The sequence below is a fragment of the Leptosomus discolor genome, chromosome Z (genome assembly GCF_034619465.1).
Source record: "Leptosomus discolor isolate bLepDis1 chromosome Z, bLepDis1.hap2, whole genome shotgun sequence".
Taxonomy (NCBI): Eukaryota; Metazoa; Chordata; class Aves; order Leptosomiformes; family Leptosomidae; genus Leptosomus; species Leptosomus discolor.
In genome coordinates this window covers 35,885,420-35,906,435 of record NC_141419.1, presented here as the reverse complement: position 1 = coordinate 35,906,435, position 21,016 = coordinate 35,885,420, and the positions used below count along the sequence as shown (strand labels likewise).

Genomic DNA, 21,016 nt, shown 5'->3' with positions numbered 1-21,016 from the left:
CAATCATTCAAATTCTAACCATTAACTTCCTGAATGAAATGATAGTCTTTAAAAGCCTTAGACAGGTTTGTAAGTGCTAGCTGACTTCCACAAAATATTTTTATTAAACTACTTACAGATAAGCCCTCCAATGCACAGTGATGCAGACTTTCAATGAAACACACAAGATGACCTTAATCCAATTTCAGTATTTGTCCAAACAGTAGTAATATTACAGTGAATATTTCTTACTGTGTAAAACCAAAATTTAACGATGGGAGCATTGTAGAACTCATAAATCTTTCTTCCAAGAGGGATCAGTCTGTGCCTGCTCTGAACTTCCTCTTCCTCTTTCTTTCTGGAGGACTCTCCATTCCCTCGTCCCAGCATTGCCTGCAAGAAAGGACATTTTTGTGATTCTTTCTTCATGAAAGACAAATTAAGCTTTTTTTTGAAATTTCAAAAGGAAACTATTCAAAACTTCTCTGATTTCTTGATCTTCAGGAAAAAAACAGGTGATCACAGCCAGGCATAAAATGCTTTGTTCTCAGATTATCTTTTTTGCAGGGAAGCTGCTGTTTAATACTTTGCATACCAAAAAAGCAATGCTTTAGCAGCAATTGGCAGCACCAGTGTGAAATCCTTGACTGGTGAACAAAAATGAGATGAGGAGAACATTTCTCCTTTTTGCTGTATGGACAGCAAAATTTTTACCTGACAACAGCTTTTTGTGGTGTACTTCTATACAGTAAACAGATGCAGACATAAAACATTGGTTTTGAACAAAGAGAAGTTCGCAAAGCTGAGACTGAGAGTGAACAACAAGGGGAAAGATGAGTTGGCAGTTGCTGGATTGGAAGCAATGAAGCCAGTGACTCTTTTTGTGTTGATGACCGGATCTGTCACAGGCGATGATCCCACAGTGAACATCACATGGATGTGGAGGACTGACCAGTAGAGTTCACTGCAGCATTAAGGCCTTGGATTGAAAGAACCTTCCACATGATTGTAGCTTCTTCCATAATGAAGTTCCAGACTGCTCATGCACTGCCTGTTAGGCTTGATCTCACTGTTACCATTGCAATTCAGATTCACTGAAGAGCTATGCTGAGCTCCAGAAACACATCGTTAAGAAGTCCTCAGCTATAATGCAAACCTAACAGTCAAAAGACAGCAGTATTTTGTTTACTCTTAACTTCATGGTCAGCTGCAGAGAGGTGGGAGGAGTGACTAAACTACACACTCATAGAAGTTAATGCTTAAAAGAAGGTGTTCCTTTGTATTTAGAGTACAGCATGATCTATTAAATGTTCTTTCTGAAACAACTAAGGGTTGTCAGGCATTGGAACAACCTGCTCAGGGAGGTGGTGGAGTCACCAGCCCTGGAGGTGTTTAAGAGATGGGTAGATGTTGTACTTAGGGACATGGTTCAGTGGTGTTGGTAGAGCTAGGACAAAGGTTGGACTCGATGATCTTGAAGGTCTCTTCTGACCGAAACTGTTCAATGATTCTGTGAACTCTTTTGTGAATAGTAGACTAAGAGTGGATTTAAGTCACTGTGCCCAGTGCAAGCTCTTATTATTTAGTATGTGGCAGCACATATAGATTGTAGCACTCCTGCACATGAAAGCAATTGCAAGAACTGAGATACAACTGTCCTATCTAAGTAGGCAGGGATTGCATGATGATGCTTTTATTTAAATGCTCCTATAATGTTTTTCTACAAGTAGATCAAAGCACTTTTGTACTTTTATGTTAACTGAAGCAAACTTTCACCATCCCTGAAGATAACATTGTTCTCATCTGCAACCTAAAACCACGGAAAACTGAGCCCCTAAAGAGAACAATTAGATGCCAGACATACTGTCTGTCAATAAAGACTTCCTTCTTTTATCTACCTCTGTGCTTTCTGATTCAACAGGATGTTCAGCACATACTTCAATCAGCTTCAGGTGAGCTATTTGATCTGGTTCTAGTGCCCTGCAGGAACAGGAGATGCACTTCTCACATATTTAGAAGTAAGAATCACAGTCTTTCCTTTTCTTCCTTTTTCTAGGCCTCATGTGGAGCTATTCATACAGGTCTTCTGTCCTGTAAAATAGTTACTTGTAGTGATAAACCAATGACCATCTTCTTTTTCTTTCAGTCAATGTAGATATTTGTAACATTAGGACCATGTATGGTCCTAGATGGCTCCTGCCTAATAGTTCTTTTTCATTTAATTTTTTGCCTTCAGTTTTTTGCTCTGGTATTATTACTTTTTATGTGGTCCCTTATATTCTTGAATTTTACTATACATAGATGTTGCCCTGAACATTTTTAATGAAATAGAACAAAGATTCAGGACACAAGTATACTGCACTGAAACTAACCTGCTGAGATCCTCTTAAAAAATGTAGCCTACTTTGATGAAGTTACCTATTTTCTTTACCTATCTATGCCTGCAGATTTCTAAGTTCATTGACATAAATGTAGATAAAACAATGTGTATTAAAAAATTAAATATACCTCCTGCTGATGCTCACAGAACACATAAAACCCCTTAAAAGTCCATCAAGAGTTTCATAAAAAAGGGAAAAGTTGAACCAGCTGTTAAGCAGAGGAGAAGGGTTCTTATTAGATTAGAAGATACTCTGCAGGAACGTGAGACTTATTGAATATAACTATAGTAGCAGAGATTACACAATCTTCACAGAACCCCAGGTATCGTTACCTGAAGTCTACAAAACCGAAGTGATTTGTTTATTTGGGGAAAAAAGTGGAATGCGATCTGAATGCTTTGGGAAAATTATAGCCCATGAAGGTACTAATTTCTTTACTTCACTCTACCTCCTGACGCTGTTTTAGGGAAATCTGCCATCTGGTGCTGTAGAGTTTTCTGTAGCTTTTCCCAAGGCTTTGTCTCTGCTGTCCTCTTGTGATCAAGGATTTTGCAGCAGAGTGAAAATGAATGCTGGCAGCTTTAACAAATGAGCAGTGCTGTGCTTTAGTGAAAGGGATTATTTTACAGAGTTTAAATCTTCATAATTTCATAATTTTATAAATTTACTAATTTTGAGACACCCTTAGCTCTCATTGGAATCAGTGAGCTATGGATGTTTTTCACGATAATGCTCTTTCAGTACCTGGATTTACGCTTTAGCTCATGGATGCTGATTTCCTGTTTGCTATTGCTTTCTTGTTAATAATGATGCTGTAATTTTATCTTGTTACAATTATTTTTGAATTAATTGTATCGTATAATACTAACCTCTCCCCTCCCCCATGCTACAGATGGGGAATTGCTCTGAGATGACTGGGGATTAGATTTGACCTGATGTCCCTGACTGTTAATTATATCACAGTATTAACAAATTGAAAAGCCTCCACACTAGAAACATACAGAAATAACCTAAGTGACTGTGTTAACAGAATAGCTGCAATGCCAAATGTGAACAAATGTGTTTTCGCTTGGTGGGGGAAGCAATAGGGTGGGAATAACTCAAGACACTGCTCTGTGTGGGCGGCATCTTTCTCTAATACATAATTTTGTCCATGATTCACCATGAGTCATGCAAGGTAAGCCCGACAGCAGCTCAACTACATTGTAAAGTACAGTACAACTGCATCATTTGAGCCTGAGGGGATTGATGTGTGCACAGTTTTCATATGGAGATTTTTCTAATCAGGATTCTGTTTTTTTGGCCAGATTTTGTTTTATATAATTGCGAACCATTCACTGATAGGGAACCAGGACAGTTTCGGGTTGTGCATTTTTGCATTAATAAATGTAAATGATCCTGTAATATATTTATCTGTTTTATAATTAAATAACATGAATTTCAGTCACGCTAGAATGATCATAGGTTCTTCACATTTTATTCTTAGTGAAATATATAGACTTACCCTGTATTCACACAGAACTGGTGTGGAAATGGTACATAGCTAGGTAGATATACTATACCTCTCTCTGCACACCCCATTGTATCCTATGCTATGTATGGAAATGCTGCCTCCATGGTAGTTGCTCTAGGTTACTGTTCTCTGCCTTAAGATACTGGTAGGAAAAAAAGTTTTAATGCCTTTGAATTACGGGTGTGTAAAATGGGATTTTGCATGTACTCAGTGGTTCTCTAAGGTGAACACAGAGGAGTAGGACTGAAGTACCAGCAGCTCAGCCATCCTGGTTGCTGAGCATGGAAAGGACATGAAGAGTGTCAGGGCAGTTGTGTGGTGGCAGTATGGGGCCTTTCCAAAACCCTTGGAGAAATGGAGGGAAATCCCTTCTTATGGAAAAGGCCAGCACTTTTGCCTCATGATAACTGGCAGTGTCTCCCACTGCTGTTTTCCAGATGAGCTGAAGGGGTGCCTTGCTGCTATCATGTGAGATGCTGTGAGCACCATCCCCCAAAGGGGTGGGTGAGATGGGCCAGGGGCATGAAGACACTAGTCTTCAACCTTTCCAATCTTAAGAACTGTATTTTTAGTGGTATAATATTTGAGTAGTTCCTGCCATGGAGAAAAGGCTAAGCATACATACTACAGATGAGATAATGTGAACTCAGAGGCCAATAGAACTAGCTTTGCTGCTGCTGAAAAGTCCTAATTCAGACTCTTAGTGATGCCCATGGAAGTCCAAACTTCCTATTTGATGTCGAAAATTAGAACAAAATGATAAAAATATCAACTGAAACATCTCCTACAGAACTTAGATGAGTTATTCTGTGTTCTGAAATAAGCCCATTTAGTGGGGAATTCTAATACCAAACAATAAGACACCTAATAGGGATAAGGATGCTCCTAGTTATGGCTTCCACAATCAGTGTTATTCTGGGAGGAGGGTAGACTCCTGAGGTTTCTGACTGACCTAAAAATCAGCAACTAATTAAGGCCCTGATCAGGACACTGTACAAATACAAAATGCCCCTGGCCTTTATACTTTAGTGCCCTTCTACTTCTCTATGTCTAATATTCAAGATTAATGACTGGCAGCTCTATGCATAAACTGTGGTAAATTCCTTGGTGTTGAGGGAGTGGTGATGAGAGCAATATTCAAGCATGCTTTTGTGAGTAGCTGCTATAAGGAAAGTCTGTTGCCTAGCATCTAGGTGTTAAAGAAATGTGTGCCCAGCACTGTCATATATCTGTTAAAAAGTTGAAAGCAGGTGTGAGTAACAAGCAGTTTGCAGTGAATAAACACTACATCTTTATAGTATATCTAAATGTTCAGCTACCCACCAGATCCTTTGAAAGCAGCATAAAACAAATACGTACTCGCATGCAGATGCGCCCATGCGGAGACTTTCTTCACTGTTGCTGTAGTCTGTGATCAGATTATTCTGTACAAATGGGGTGTAAAATAGCACAAAAAATCACTACAGCCCTGCACCTCATCCACTCTGCACGAGTGCAGTCCAGAGGAAGAAACTGACTCTTTTGGCCTATCATTAGCGACCTGGGCTTAGCAGTGCATGACACAGAAGACTTCATAAGGAATCAATGAACAGACCTTGACTAGATGTGATCTCTTTATCTTAGGAGTACTTTTATAAAGATGAATATGGGTGTAATATTATAGGAATACAGAAACTTGAGAAGTATTCATTCAGAATGATTAGAAATAAAGTTAGACAGATTGTCTCGATGATATATTATTTGTCAGAAACAGACTTTTGAGGTGACCAAAATGATTTTTAGTTCATCCATTTTGTTCGTATAAGCTTTAAGAGGAAAAAGAAGCTCAGAAACCCAAACCATGGAAAAAAATTCGTAAATATTTTAAACAATTATGTGTCAATTAGGTGAATGAATAAAAGAAAACTGTCATAATCACACACACACAAAATCTATTTCTTTGTCCTGAAAGGGAAAAATGTGGAGAAAAATATGCACGTCATTCTGAACACAATGGTCTCAAGCTATGTTTAGGGTGAGTGACTGCTCTACTGAGCCAAAATTCAGCAACTGATTAAACATTTGTGATATCACATCACAACGAATTGAACTATGAACTATGAATAAGGCATCCTTAATATAAGCGTGGCTAAAGGGAAACTTCACAAAGGCACTCCCCAAACAGTCTTGCAGGCATCCTCTCATCAATGGACAAGAGACTCGACCCAACTCATGCCAGATCATTTGACTAAGGCTGGAACAACTCAAAACTTCAATCTAAAATATTTTCTTATATTTGAAAGGTAGGAACACTCTCCTGACATGGTGCTTGAAGGTGACTAAATACAACTGGCTGTGGCATCTAACCATAGAAATATATGCAAAGTTCTCTTTGCTAGCAAATCATCTTTCCTCATCACTGAAGGAAACCCGAGTGAAGAAGCTGTGTCAGAAGTCCTAAAGCACAGTATAGATTATACACAGAAATATCGAGTTAGCAGTAGTGTACAAAACGTACTGTTTCTGTACTTGCTGGACTCCACAGAAACAGTTCTTATTTTATAGAAAAGGCTATAAGTGTCTGAAACTTCACTAGAATGATGCATCCAATTTGAAGGAGTTAAGGGCAGAGTCAATGACAGGAAAGAGCAATAGGACTGTCAGCACATGGAAGGGAGAAGGGAGGGAACATCTAAGACTCATCTAGAAAAGCAGATCCAGTTCACACATCACTTCCTCATAGCAGGAGTCAGAAGGTAAAAAGGAAACACAGTATTGTAGACAAGAAACCAGGAGCTGGGATAACTGCAGAGAGATGGAAATGACTTCCTCCCCAGATTTCTCCCCACTGCCAAGAAAAAGGCAGCTTGCAAAGTGCTTATTTGATTTGAATAGGCACTTCATTAAGTGGATCAGAAGCCAGGGATAGTAAATTGCAATTAATAGCTAATGAGCGGAGAATAGCCCATTGCTGCCATTCTGGCTTCTGGTCCTTCCCAACGGCCAGGTTCTTGCCTGCAAACGGGTCCTGTAGGTGGGTCTTGTGGGCTGCTCCTTCGGCTTGCCTGCATATTGGGTCCTGTAGGCAGGTCCTTCTGCCTGCCTGCAGACGGGGTCCTGTGGGCAGCTCCTGCTGTTTGCCTGTGGGAAACAGTCTGGTTTTTTTTGGTTTTTTTGTTTTTTTTTTTTTTTGTTGTTGTTTGTTTTGTTTGTTTGGTTTTAAAATTAACCAGGAAAATCCCTTTTACTTCTATGCCTCTATCCTGACTTTTACCAACTGGCATAGAGCTTTAAGCCTTTGAAAGACACCACAATCAAATCCAAACCAAAGCAAACCAAACTAAGCTAAGGCAGGTCTGATAGCTCATATGATAATTGCCCAAATTAAAAAGTGTCCAACAAGTCTGAGAACAAAAAGACTGGAAGTAGGTGACTTGTACAGGTTTTCAGACCTTTAGCTACTTGATTCTCTTTGTGGTGCAAATTATTCCTGTATGTTACTAATACAGACAAGTTCTTCCTTATACAATTCTGCTGAGCTGAAGAAGCTCTTAGTGAGGGCTGAGCTGTCTAGCTGCTTGCTAATGTCTTCAGTGGATTAAAAACTGCATGTATGTATGTATGAGAGGCAATGACCACAAATTCATAAAGAATTTTGAAAAACATTTTAGTAATTTTTCTTGCATGTTTGCACACTTACATGCCCTCTAATGAACTTAACCAAAAGTAAAAAAATAATCTCTAGTTTCTATGCGCTCGCATCCCAGAAAGCCAACCCTTGGCTGCATCAAGAGCAGTGTGACCAGCAGGTTGAGGGAGGTGATTCTGCCCCTCTACTCCACTCTGGTGAGACCCCACCTGGAGTACTGTGTCCAGCTCTGGAGTCCTCAGTACAAGAAAGACATGGACCTGTTGAAGCGAGTCCAGAGGAGGGTCACAAAAATGAGCAGGGGGCTGGAGCACCTCTCCTATGAAGAAAGGCTGAGGGAGTTGAGGTTGTTCAGCCTGGAGAAGGCTCCAAGAAGACCTTATTATGGCCTTCCAGTACTTAAAGGAGGCCTATAAGAAAGGTGTGGGCAATCTTTCTAGCAGGCCTGTTGCAATAGGACAAGGAATAGTAGTTTTAAACTAAAAGAGGGTAAATTTAGGCTACATATAAGGAAGAAGTTTTTTACGATGAGGGTGGTGAAACACTGGCATAGGCTGCCCAGAGAGGTTGTAGATGTCCCATCCCTGGAAACATTCAAAGTCAGGTTGGACAGAGCTCTGAGCAACCTGATCTAGCTAAAGATGTCCCTGCTTACTGCAGGGGGGTTGGACTAGATGGCCTTTAAAGGTCCCTTCCAACCCAAACTATTCTATGATTCTATGAATCTTTGGGCATTTCCACCCAAAGGAACATTTAGCGAGCTTCTGTTCTGCCAGAGAGGCCTACTCATCTATGATGGTTGAATGCTTTCAATTTGAAATCTCATTAATTTATTTCAGACAAACTGGCATCAAATTGAATCAAAAGATGAGGATATTACACACAACAGGATGCTTCAGCATCACTATGCATTTCTGCAACACTGAGGCACAATGATGCCAATTTGACTAGTTTGAGTCCCACCAAGGAGAGGGGAGTAAAAAGTGGCATCCTATCATCTGCTAAATTTAGCCATCAGACAGTCTGCAATGCCCACAGAGGTGGGAATAACAAACTGATAGCACTGAGGCTGGTGATTTATTGTCAGCACTTACGGTGAGTTCCATGTCCTCCTCCTCTTTTTCTTTCACTGGTTTCTCCGGTTCCTCTGGCTCCTTTTCTTGAAGATGGATCTCGTTGGCCTGGGACATGTAAGGCATATCATCTTTGTTCTTGAACTCCAAGCTGAGGATTGAAGGAGGAAGTAGAATTCCTAGAATTACCTAAAGCAATAATAATGATAACAATAATCATCACAGTAAACAAATTACAATCATGATGGTTACTTGGTATCAAATGGAACAACTCCCTCAGGACATTCAGGAAAAGATACACGTGCATGTGAGTTTCTATGACAATAGTGTATTTGTCACTTGGGGTAAAGTTATCAGAGCTCCGTTGTGAAACAAAGCACATAACTTGTATCAGCGTTGCTGTGAGTGTTATGGATAATTGTCTCTCTTGACTATTTTGTCTATGGACTCATCAGATGCTTATTGTTACATATCATAATATATTTACAAAATATTACATAAGGTCAACAGCAAGTGGGACCATGGGGGCGTTCAGACCTCGGACCTGCCAATTTCTGCATTTTACATAATAGACAGTGTAAATGACACAGAAGCAGCATTAATTTCCACAGAAAGGGTTAATAGGTCTCAAGCTCTCTGTGTCCTTACTTAATGCACACAGGTAGTCAAGGTGCAAGCATGTGCGGATCTGGGGAGATAAGACAAAGACAGCAATAGCAAATGCTGATTGGCTTAGCTATGTGGTCCCCTTAGATTTTGCTTCATTAACCCGGCAGCTTTGTAATGCTCATGCTAATGCCAGCTCTTTCTTTTCTGCCTTCCCTCTCTTACAATGTGGGAGCGAAGAAACCGTTAAAATTACCTTGTGTGGATATAAGCAATGAATGATGCTTGGGGTTCTATCAGTAGTATAACTGAAGAGATATAATAATACAAAAAGAAGTGGCCTGTATTCACATGCACAATAGCTTTTCCTGGTTTTGCTGTAATCTCATAGAAAATGATTTTGTTATAAATCTTTCCCTAAATGACACAGAAAGCACATAGTTAGCTTGTTGGCAGGCCAGGGAGGGTGACTGCTTGTGCTCATCGTATCCACAGCATGTGTGTTGTTGAAACCATCCAAAGTATCACGATTAGGAACAGCTGGCATATATGAATGCTGTGCCCAGCCTCAGAAGAGCTGAGCACCAGGCTGCCTGCACTGCCCCTGCACTCCGCTTGTTGCAAAAGGATGTGTCCAGGGAGAGGGGGTTATGTGCAGACCTGGCTTCCCAGAAAGGCTATTTTTAAGAACAGGCAGGATTAACAATTGCCTCTCTCCCTCTCATTGGTGCTATACATCCCCAGCGAGACTCTAAAGAATTACATTCAGCCTTCTTGCCATTTGCCAGTTTTGACAGGAGAAAATTGTTCATGTGAAACAATCCATGACTCATGCTTGCAAATTTATTTCTTTGCCATGCTGCCTCTTGCTCATGTAGCTTGCAGTCTACTTCAGCTTTAAACAGGCCCTGCTAATAAGCTTCAGTGAAATAAAACGCAGACTAGAAACTAAGTAAAGAACCCTTGTGAAGCCCTGATGTTGCAGGAAGCTGAAAGGAAACAGAATCTGTTACCTTTAGTTATTCATTTTGAAAGCAAGGTCTATTTTATGGCTTAACAGATGCATGATGCAAAGATGAAAGCATGCAGTGGGAAATGAGTTGCTGCACTGATCCCCATCTATCCAGGTTGAATATCTGCAAAGACAAGCAGTGAACAAGGCAGCAGTCCCTCTGAAGGGCAATGGGCCTGTGAGTTGTGTCAGAAAAATAGGTAGTAAAGATGTCTCCAAATGTGAGAATGCTTTCTATCTGCAAGCAGAACAATATGCTCAGCTCCTGCAGGAGGATGATGAGAATGCTATCAGCCACTTATTCTCGTTCATCACTGTCACTGGATTAGACCCAGTATGATAACAATGCACATACTGATAAGCATTCTCGCCATTACAGAACATCTTTTCACACAGTGGAACTGTTAAGCAACTACCACTTTTCACACAGATGATTAATTAACGCAGGAGAAAGAACCCCTTCACTGAAAATATTTCTCAGTCATCTGGGAGGAAGAGGCAATTCCTAGTTATATACTGACTGGTGAGTACTTTGGTGGATTGCGAAGATGTCAGCCCATGGACACAAATTAACCTCGCAGAATTCACCTTGCTCTGTTAGTGGTTTCACTAACTGTGGAAGTAAAGCTTAAACAGCTTTGAAAATTGAATTATCCTCTAGATCCCCTAAGGTAGTCCCTTCAGGTCACTCATCATGAAGATTGGCAGGGGATTGCAAGAAAACTTGTACTGCTTGCTTTGGCCTGTTCTGGGCAAGGTTGTCAGATCAGCACCTTTCACTAGCGGGTAATTCACTTACACATCCTTTTTCTTTATTTATCTTTAAAAACCTTGGCTAATTCCTCAAGTATCCAGGCAGGGGGACATACTAACCTCCTGGCTCAATTCTTATTCTGATAACTCTTACTGATGCTGGAGGGGACTTCGAGAAAGATGATGAAAAACCTAAGTAACATGCTTTGAACTTGGGTTTGTGATAAGCTCCCTGCTGAAAAACTGAACACAGGAAGAATATACCCTGCTTAATGTCACTACAAATAAGCACCTGAAATATGGTTAAGCCAGTTATTACTGACTCGCTGTGATTGCTGTTAACATCTATTAGAACTCCTCTGAATGTTAATTTTATTTTAAAACAGTGCTGACCTTTAGGCCAGAGTTCTTGCGCATCCGGAGACGACCCATCCACATGTCTGTGAGCAGCATTTGGCTGCAAGTGTGAGCAATGAAGTCCCTGTGCTTGGCTGCCACTGCGAGTTGCAGGCATGTGGCGTTGCTCCAGTTCTTCAGCTCGTAGGTCAGCAGTTTCATCGCCAGTTGCTCGTCCTGCTTGTACGACTGGTCCAACAGCTCCACCGCCAACTGGCCAAAGTCCCTGCAGCAGAGAGATACTCGTTCATTCCCATTAGCCCAGGCAGCCTGCTGCAGAAAACACCCCTCTGCAACTGACACCCCTCTGCATCACCTTCCATCATGTAACTCGTGATGTTGACTGTACACATGGAAACCCACATTTTCAAATGTGAGTGGCTAATGGTAGGCATGTAAATAAGTGCCCTGACTTAGCAGTGATGAGCACCCACACCTACCAGCTGTCTGCTCCCATCTGCCTGCCCACCTCCCTGACATTTTCTAGCTAAAATCCTCTGGTTATCTGCAGCTTTGAGGATTGCTTCTGTGCTGTTTGCCCATGGCTTCATGGTCAAGTCTCCTGGAAAATCAATGTCCAATACTCTTTTTTTAAATTCTATGTGTCAGACTTCTAACATCAGGAAAGATTATTAAGGAATCTAGTATCTTGGCTTGCTCACCTAAGCATAAGCTTCTGGTTAATTAACACTTCTTCCTGAATATTATGTTCGTAAGGATTTCAACAATTGTTCTGCTTTGGATGAACAGAGCGTCTTGAAAAAGCACAGAGAAAGGTTGCAGCCTGACTCTTGAGGCCTCAGGGAGAACACATAAACAATATAGATATTTCATTGCCTTCGTGACATGTTCTCATTTCAGAAGTTATACTGCTAGCAACTCTGCTTCTCTGACAGACAGATTGTTTAAAAGCAATTTATACTTTAATGGGACTGCATTTTCCCAAAAAGTTTAGACAAGTAAATTTCAGGCAGGTTCAGCAGCATCTCTGCCTTTTTTTTCTTTTTTTACTTCAAAAAAGTGTACATGAAATAAAATTCACCTGGAATTATGGTTCAGCTCTTGGGATATGTCATCCACCATGTCATTTTCTGATGCTTCGTGGGCCATGGCTTTGCAGAGTTTACAGGCCACCAGCGCTTTAGCCATAGCCTCTTCCCCATGCTGCCAAAAGAAGAGGGCCATCTTCTGACGCTTCATTAGCACAGCCCACACCATCAGCTCGTGGAATGGGAAGGGGAAATGATTAATCTCAGGGTCATCCAAATCAATATCAACTTCTTCTTCCCTTTTTTTTGTTGTTTTCCTCCCTCGTCGCAAAGGTACATCATCCTGTGAGAATTGCAGAGAAATTTTTTTCACCAAAAAGGTGAAGTAACTGAATAAATTCACAGAATGCATTGCAGTCGGCACCTGAGATGTCAAACACATTTCCTGCAGGCCAGCCCCTTCAGCTTTTTTGAACAAAATATTTAACACAGGAAAATTATGAAAAAACCTATTGGTCCATGCACTGTAATTAAGAAGTCAGTAACCCCATACCTAAACACAGGAAAAAGAGCTTTGGACTATCACTCTGAACTGTTCTTTACCCCTAAGAACACCAACCACAATCACACAATATCCCGAGCCATTTTGGAAAAGGCACCATTAAAATAAAGATAAGAGTTCACTCCAAATATAACATCTGTTGTAATGCATCCTCCTCGTTCTACCTCCACAAAGTACATATCCAGGTGATGTTCTGGTCTGCTGGAGTTGCTCCCTGCCTATTCTTGTTCTTTTTCCCTTTATCATCTCACAAGACCAGGAATCTCCTTTATTCACTCTCATTCTGCCTTTGTATCTCATTTTTACCCCTTCTTTCTGCAGCTCTTTGTTGTTTCTATTGCCTTTTGTTTCTTTGCCATTTTAGCCTACTGCTTTTATCAGATGAGCTGAACTATTCTGTGCTGCATCTGTGGACAGCAAAATGAAAGTTGTTGTATAAAATAAACAAGAATACACTGCTATCTCCTTGAAGCATCAGGGTAGACAAAAGTGTCAACAGAACTGACAGAAATTTGGCCCACGTAAAGATTTCTGCATCATTCTCTGCAACTTCTTCATTTCTCTGAACACGTTTTAAAGTTATATAGTTATCTGACTGAAATTCTGTTTGGCCTGACAGACTGAAACATTGTGTTTAATCTTCAAGAGAAGTAAAATGATGCACAGAGGGGGCAGACCCTTCTTTTCTCTTGTCTATCTGCTGGAGTTTTATTAAGAAATGTTTCTTAATCTAAGAAGTAAACAAGTTATCTGGATGAAAAATACAATTTGTATGGCACATTGCTCACACAAAACTTGAAAACAAGTATTGGTGCCTTCATTACAGTGAATTTAAACATTATCTTGATATAGAGTATATTTGTCAAGGAAGGAAAAGACATTAAGAGTTATCACAGGTCACCTACCTCCATTCCCAAGAGTTTCAGGGCTTTTGGCTGTACAAAGAAGTTAGAAAACTGTTATTTCTCCCAGAAGGGTGACAAAAAAAAATTACAACTATGTGTGTATACGTACATGTATAACTACATGTGTAAGTGTGTAGTGTGATAGATAACATAGAATATAAAACATATAGACAATATATATAACATATATGTAATGAAAACTAATGTAATATACTATACATATATACAGCAATCAAATAATTATATATATATTTTTTCAATTAAAACTCGACCCTATTTCACCAAAACACACAACAGAAGACATACATTTGGATTCAGGTACAAATTACAACTGGTTTGGGGCTGTTCCAGTGGAAAAGAGGTAAGAATTACTGCTAAAGCATGAACATATTTCACTGGAGTACATCAGTATTTTGGCCATTCCCCTGGCACACTCTTATTGACTGCTGTGGAGCTGCTCTGTATATTGGTTCAGTACCTGTGAAATCACTATGCTAATGCCTTTCTTAATGGAGTGACTAAGGGAAGGAGGTCTCTCCCAGCAGCTACGTTTCCTCTCAAAAATGAAGAATGAAAGCGTAGGGAAACAAACTAACTCATTTCAGGTGTTAGGCTGCGACGATTTCACAGACCTGTTGCTCTTTATAGTTGCTTAGAACAATATTCAATGGTGTGTATTGCTAAAATCTGAACCGAGATAGGAAATGAAAATGTGAGGTAAAAATAGGCAAAGAAAAAACTACAAATCTTACTGGGAGCAGTTGAATAGATTTTTCCTCACGCTGGGTTGGGCTGGTGGCATTACAGATGATGAGAAATATTTTTTATGTTTTAGAAAGGTAGTAAACTTACTTTGGATTCACAGTATTGTAATTATCAAACACGAAAACCACAAAAACACTGAAAGGTGGTTTTGCCATAAGCCCACTTTATTTGCTGGTGCCACATCCAGCCAATAAAGCCAATTTTGAGTTACAGGTTTCTTTGCCTTGATTCCTTCAGGCTACAATCAAGAAGATGAGCCATGAGACAGGAAATGCATCTACCAAAACGCAAGTTTTTTAAAGTCTAACTCAGGTACCCTATGGTATTGTTACAGGTCAAAAGACTTGTCTTTCAAAAGCTGTAGATACTCATAATTACAGATTTTAGAGCCAGAAGAGACTGTTTTATGTCCTGGTCTTACAAGAGCAGCAGAATCCAACATTTTTTTCATTAAATTAATAAAAAAATATAGCTTATATCAGTGGCTGGATTATGGTGAAACAGCTGCTACGTACATAATGGAAATGAATCTGTAGACTGAATACTGTGTGCATGTGGATCCCCCCAGCTCAGAACCATCTAAGAATCTATGGTAATCCCTGCCAGTGGGTGCAGTCATACAGATGGCAAACAACTTGCTCCTTACCCTCTTGGGCCCAAATAAATTGTGGTACAGTGTTCTGAACCGCTTTCGAGTGTAATTGCAGCGATATGCTCCTCCCATCAGGTACTCTATCACCAAACCAATATCAATCAGACTTATCCGATAATCAGGAGGTAAGTTTCCCTGCAATGAAAATAAGGATAGTGGGGGAGGAAGAAATGCTTATTACTGGTGCTGCTAAATATACTTTATAATGATGTTAGAATAAAACAAATTAAACAGTTAAAAACAGGAATGTATTATTATGCTGGTTAATTAATTCACCTTAAAATAGATCCAACCGAAACCTGGATATTCTCGCTTGGAAAGAAGACATAAGTTAAATAAGAAGGCGAAGAACTTGTTGGAAGTAACAGAAGACAATGTCAGTACACAGTACTCATATTCTTCAGCTGGGGAAACAAGGAACATGACTGCAGAACAAAAAGCACGAGGATCAGCACACTTGAAAGGTCAGGCACGGTTGCTGGACTCTAGTCCTGCAAGATAGCACCTTTTCTGCACCATCTGTCCCCTACAACTCTTGTCCTGGCAACTCATGTCTCTGTTGGCATCTCTTTGGTCTGCCTCATCTGCACCGCCAAGGCACGGTGAAGTGACATCATTTGTTCACAGGGAACCAGCTCCTGCGTGTAATCTTGCCATCCTGCAGTGTTTCCTTCCTATGTTCCAGGAAAGGAAGGGCAGGGGGAAAGAGCTGTGTTATCTACTCTAGAGGGCTTACACAGTGCATGAGTTATTATTATTGCTAGTTGCTAGAGGCAAGGAGAGTCTGTTAGCATTTGTTCTTGGGATTATGTACAAATAAACACATGTCTGTTTAAACTCCACACCTAGTATGAGGAAAGCATCTGCATGTGTGAAAGTAAGTATGAAAGTTCTAATAAACAAAATATCTGTGGCTAATTCTTTGGGGTTTTGTTCAACAGGGAAACTACAGGCCTAGCAATTTTCCTAGATGGTCCCTCCTTGAATTCTCAACATATTTTACTGAAAGCCCCTCTAAGCACAGTAATCTTGCTACCTAATTTCTAGTAGTGCCAGGGAGTTTGTCTCCCAAGAGGTTAACTGTGCTTGTGGCAAGGGCCATTAGCAGGATCCTGAAAAGATACCTATGTACTTGCTCTTCTGTTTCTTTTCCCTTCTTATCCTCTGTTAAATATAATACAATAAATATATATAGTCTTCAGCATGCACCTTTTATTTTGAAGGGAAAAAGAATGATAAATATGTCCACGTCTTATTGCCCTCACTTTGAGAACTCTCTTGCATGTATCTTCCTTCTCTTCACTGTCAAGCCTGAAAATGGCACCAATGAGGTTACGAGTTCTCCAACATTTATGGCTTACAAAGCTATGAAGAAAGATCTCAGTAACAGATTGTCTCACTGCATATGAATCTGAGCCTGCCTTTGAGTGAACTAGGCATTTAATTCTCCAGTAGCAGTAAGCCTGATGCAACACCTAGCAGGCCAGAACAATTTCAGGGTGGGCTGGTCTCATGGATGTGCCAGTTAAGTGCTCTGATGATGGAAGAGCAAAACCCCAGCATGGGTGCATCTGGTCTTCTGTTCGCCCCTGGGAACTCCACAAGGAAAACTCTGATCCCTTTACAGGAGGAAAGGGCCAATGGGAAGGCAATGCTGACAAAAAAAAAGTTTGCTTCCTCTAAATCACTGCCTCTGAATTGTTCAGATGACAGTTTATGGTTCACTGAGCAGTTCTGTGCCAGAAAATAAGGCATGAATCAGCAAATTGTGAATAGGTCACCTGGATCTAGAGATCTCATTAAGAACCCTGCAGATTTACAGAACTCTCTCTGTCCTGCATGTCATTAAGCAAGAGACGTGACTACAAATTAAAGGTGGAAAGAGAGGTAAATTATACTTCTCTGAACTGCAAGCAGTAGCCTTGGAAAAAGAGAAAATTACTGTAGCGAAAAAATGAACTTGTACAGTCAACATTGCAGAAGGATGTGGTAATTATAATAGTTAGCTTCAAACTTTTTCAGTGCACTGTAATAAAATAATCATATTTTCTATAACGATATACAGCATGGATTACAGTTAGCCCGTAGCTCTTTTCATGTGGTCATGAAAAGAAGGTTAGTAATTTGCATGGAGCAATTTTATTACTACTGTGTCTTGCTGGAAATATCTGCATGTGTGCAGATACCTGCCTGGCTTCTCTGCAGATATGCTTATTAGATTCAGAGCAGAGAAACACTAATGGGGAGCAGATGGCAACCGGTTCTGCAGAAGAGATGAAACGGATGCGAAGATCCTTTTCCACTTCAGCCAGGAAGAGCAATGCTTATTTTCCTCTCTGCTCACCATGGCACAAACAGCACGTTGAAAGGTTGAGGAAGGAGCGAAGGAGGTAGATCTGTGGTGTAGCAGGCCTAGCAATGGGTTGGGATTCAAAGGAACAGAAGACCAAGAAAATTCAGTGGCAAAAGGTGAGCTGCCAACTATCTTTCAGTAATGTCTCTTAGCATATCCTTTGCACTCTTCCTACTCTTGGCTAATCTGACGGGTGAGGAAATCACTATGGTTTGCAGGAATGCATATTAGTTTAGTTTATTTCAAGCTAGTTGTTTTTATTCTGAACTGTTTAAAGAAAAATAAGTAAATCTAAAAATTAAATTCTCCTAGGTTTTTTTGTTTTGGTTTGGTTTGGATTTTTTTTGTTGGTTGGGTTGTTTGGGTTTTTTTTTCCCCCCAAAATATTCTTCCCTCTCCAGAATGCTTAAGGCAATGACCATTTTACTAGAACAGGATGAAGGCATTGGCAGAAGCAGGAGCTGCAGCTCCAAGACAGATTTGTAGTTCTTCAACAGACTCCTGCTGTTTTAATGTAAGGCCCTAAAACTGAATGCTTAGATATTAAAAAGTGGCAAAAAATAGTTGAGCAATTAAGAAAGCACAATAGGCATCGGGGTGTTGCATGTGTCATAAAGTGTGAGTTTCTTGATACAGTTCTGATTTCTAAAATTTCATAATGGGATTTAGATAAAAAATTTCCAATAGGGTACCTTTAATAAAAGATGCACCTAAACCTCCGAGATAACACTGAAGAAAACTCACTTTACTAAAGAAAATTCACAAATTCACAGCAGAAATACACATTGTATAGACATACACATATGTATGCCTCCATGCTAACAAATGATTACTTTTCTTGATGGAGCTGCCCTAGCAAAGCCAATTGGACTCTCCTTGTGAGAGGAGTCATGCATGTGCCAAAGCATTTGCCGTATCAGCAGATGCCTTGAACTACACTGGCAGTGGTGAGTCTGCTTGTAAATGAAGCACAGGGGTGCAAGTGGGCCAGAACCCCTCCAAGAACAGCAAAAATTTGGATGGGATAATTTTAGTACAGTCAACGTGGTCAGGAATGACAGAGAAGAAGGTTTGGTTTTCGGGTATGATAGATACCCCAGTTAATAATCAACTAACATTTTAAGGCTGGGACAAGGTCTTCAGTGCTAATGAATTATTCTTTTCTCGAGGAAACTTCAACTTTAAACAGTAGCTAATCAATTATAGTATTTTTTCACTTCAAGTGTATTATTATATTCAGCAGGTACCAAGCCTCTGATTTTGCATGCTGAGGAAAAAATAATACTTTCAAAATTCTTCAAAATGATATTGCTTGTTAGTTCTCTGGAAATTAAGACATGCAGTAGCAGTCCAAAATAAAGAACTTTGAAAACTTACATCAACTCAGAGTGGGATTAAGTTGTATTGATTATATACAATTTTTGGTTTAAAGAAAAAAAAAAATCTATTGATTTCTACCTATTGATCGTCATTACCTAGTTGAGCCACGGGAGGCTTTTTTAAAAACAACCGGTAGAGGGCAACCTCCACTCACAGACAGCACGTCAAGCACGGCCACTGTTTCCTCCTACTCAGCCCGGATGCATCCCTTTGTACGGCCTACGGAAGGAAGTCAAGCTTCTATGTTAAATGCTGTACCCTTGACAGGAGATGTCAAAAAGGCCATGATGCAAACGATGCAGGCAGGTTTGTCCCCGTATGTAGGTATGAAATTGAGAGGACTGAAAAGAGACAGGAGCACAGCTGTCTCTAACGCAGAGTCATTAAGAAGTACTTTTTCTCGTTAATAAAAGCAGAATTTAAGCATGCTCTAATTGCTGTAAATTCTTTAAGACTGTGTCTCCCGGCCTTTAAAATGTGCTGCCCAAGACTGGCTAACAGTCTTCACAGCGACATTTGGAAACCCAAAGAGAAAATAAATTGTTGTCTTACATGTTTGTGTGAGTGTGCGTGCGCACGCACATGTGTGTCTGTAAGGTGCCACAAACAAGATGTGGTACTGTGGCTTCTGGTGTTCAAATTCTTTGCTTTATTAAGCAGGCAGGGTGGTCCTTCAAACAAAACCCACCCCTCCTAGTGATTTATACAGCTATGTAATACAATAGTAGTAAATTAAATAATGCTTCTATGACGTGTAAGCATCCATTTTCTATTTGAGAATTCACAACGATGCAGATGTAAATAACTTTTTACAGCATACACCCTTTCAAATGGTACATGTTTTAAAATTGGGATGTATGCATAAAAAGCATAGAGTATGCATGTCCTTTAAGTGTTGTCTCAAGGTAACATGCTACAATTTTTGTATTTATATTTTGTGATACTGTAATTAAATCCAAGAGGTTAGGTATCCGGCATCAAAATACACATAAACTCAAAAAACTAGCATCAGAAGTGTGGTCTAGTTTTCATGCACGGTGGGCCAATTAACTGCCAGATACGGATGTCCATTAAGAAGTTATTTCCAAGGAGGTGTTTTCATTTAAACTGTTGTCAGATCTGCTGACTGATTCACAGCTTGGTTGACTGGTAAGGGATCTGCTCAGATTGCAGGGCTATGGTGAGCTGTCACTCTTCTCCAAGTGAACTGCAGTTGTTCCTCATCACTGACAAAATGTGAAGTACAGCCTCAGAGGTGCAGTTTTCTGATGAAGGTGCTAGAAGGCCGCACCAGGCTGTTTGTTTTTAAAACCCTTAACTACATTCTAGTAAAAGTACACATTGACTTCATGTAGGGGGAATTACTGGAGACTTTAGATAGAGGAAAGAAAGGTGAACTTATGGAAAAATTACCGTCACCTAACATTTAGCAACCACTGTGGAACGTATAATGTCATTAAATATAGTGTAAGTTTATTTAATGTTAATGTCTATCAATATATACCTATGAGTACTGATCGTCTTTGCCTATTTTGATGCCTTTTCTCCAAGAGCTCCTTTAAAAATACATCTTTCGTTAGGGACTCAGAAAAAGATATTGATATTATTTAGTCACTCAACACACAAATTGCTACATCTTCGAAGGAAGACTTGGAAAAGTGATGCTGGGGGAGAGAAGGAGTTTGAAAAGGAATATATTTTAAAGCAAGAAGACAGATGATGCTTGTTTCGAACTCTTACAGGCACATAAATAACAGCATATTTAGTAAAAAAAAAATAATTCTGGTAACTTAGGCTTCAAGAGAAGTAGTCAATCTAAATGCATTCTAGCTTTACTCCGCTCCATCCAAGGGGATTTATGCATTTCAGTTTCTTCTGTAGGCATTCCAATCTTTCTGATGGTCACTTAATGCAGTACATATGGTTGAACAACGATGATGCCGTGTAACACACTAATCAAAGAAAACCACCAGAACCTCCCTAAATATAACTACCGATTATTCTGTAGCGTTATTTAACAGAAAGGTGACATATGAAGCATTGCCACTCTCCTCTCCTAGTTGCCTTTG

General features: G+C 39.9%; 1 protein-coding gene across 8 annotated transcripts in view; it reads right to left on the bottom strand.

The window, feature by feature from the left end:
* Nucleotides 1-21,016, bottom strand: part of TRPM3 (transient receptor potential cation channel subfamily M member 3) — a 289,638-nt gene that overhangs the window by 31,860 nt on the left and 236,762 nt on the right. For 2 of the 8 annotated variants that reach the window (XM_086479116.1, XM_086479119.1), the window contains 7 exons: nucleotides 15,491-15,526; nucleotides 15,209-15,349; nucleotides 13,798-13,827; nucleotides 12,384-12,673; nucleotides 11,339-11,567; nucleotides 8,596-8,763; nucleotides 232-372 (listed from right to left, as the gene is read on the bottom strand). In XM_086479116.1, the coding sequence (XP_086335242.1) occupies nucleotides 232-372; nucleotides 8,596-8,763; nucleotides 11,339-11,567; nucleotides 12,384-12,673; nucleotides 13,798-13,827; nucleotides 15,209-15,349; nucleotides 15,491-15,526 (1,035 nt within the window). Of the gene's footprint in view, nucleotides 1-231; nucleotides 373-6,867; nucleotides 6,994-8,595; nucleotides 8,764-11,338; nucleotides 11,568-12,383; nucleotides 12,674-13,797; nucleotides 13,828-15,208; nucleotides 15,350-15,490; nucleotides 15,527-21,016 lie in introns of all 8 variants that reach the window. The other 6 variants (XM_086479117.1, XM_086479120.1, XM_086479118.1 and 3 more) reach the window with 4 other exon arrangements.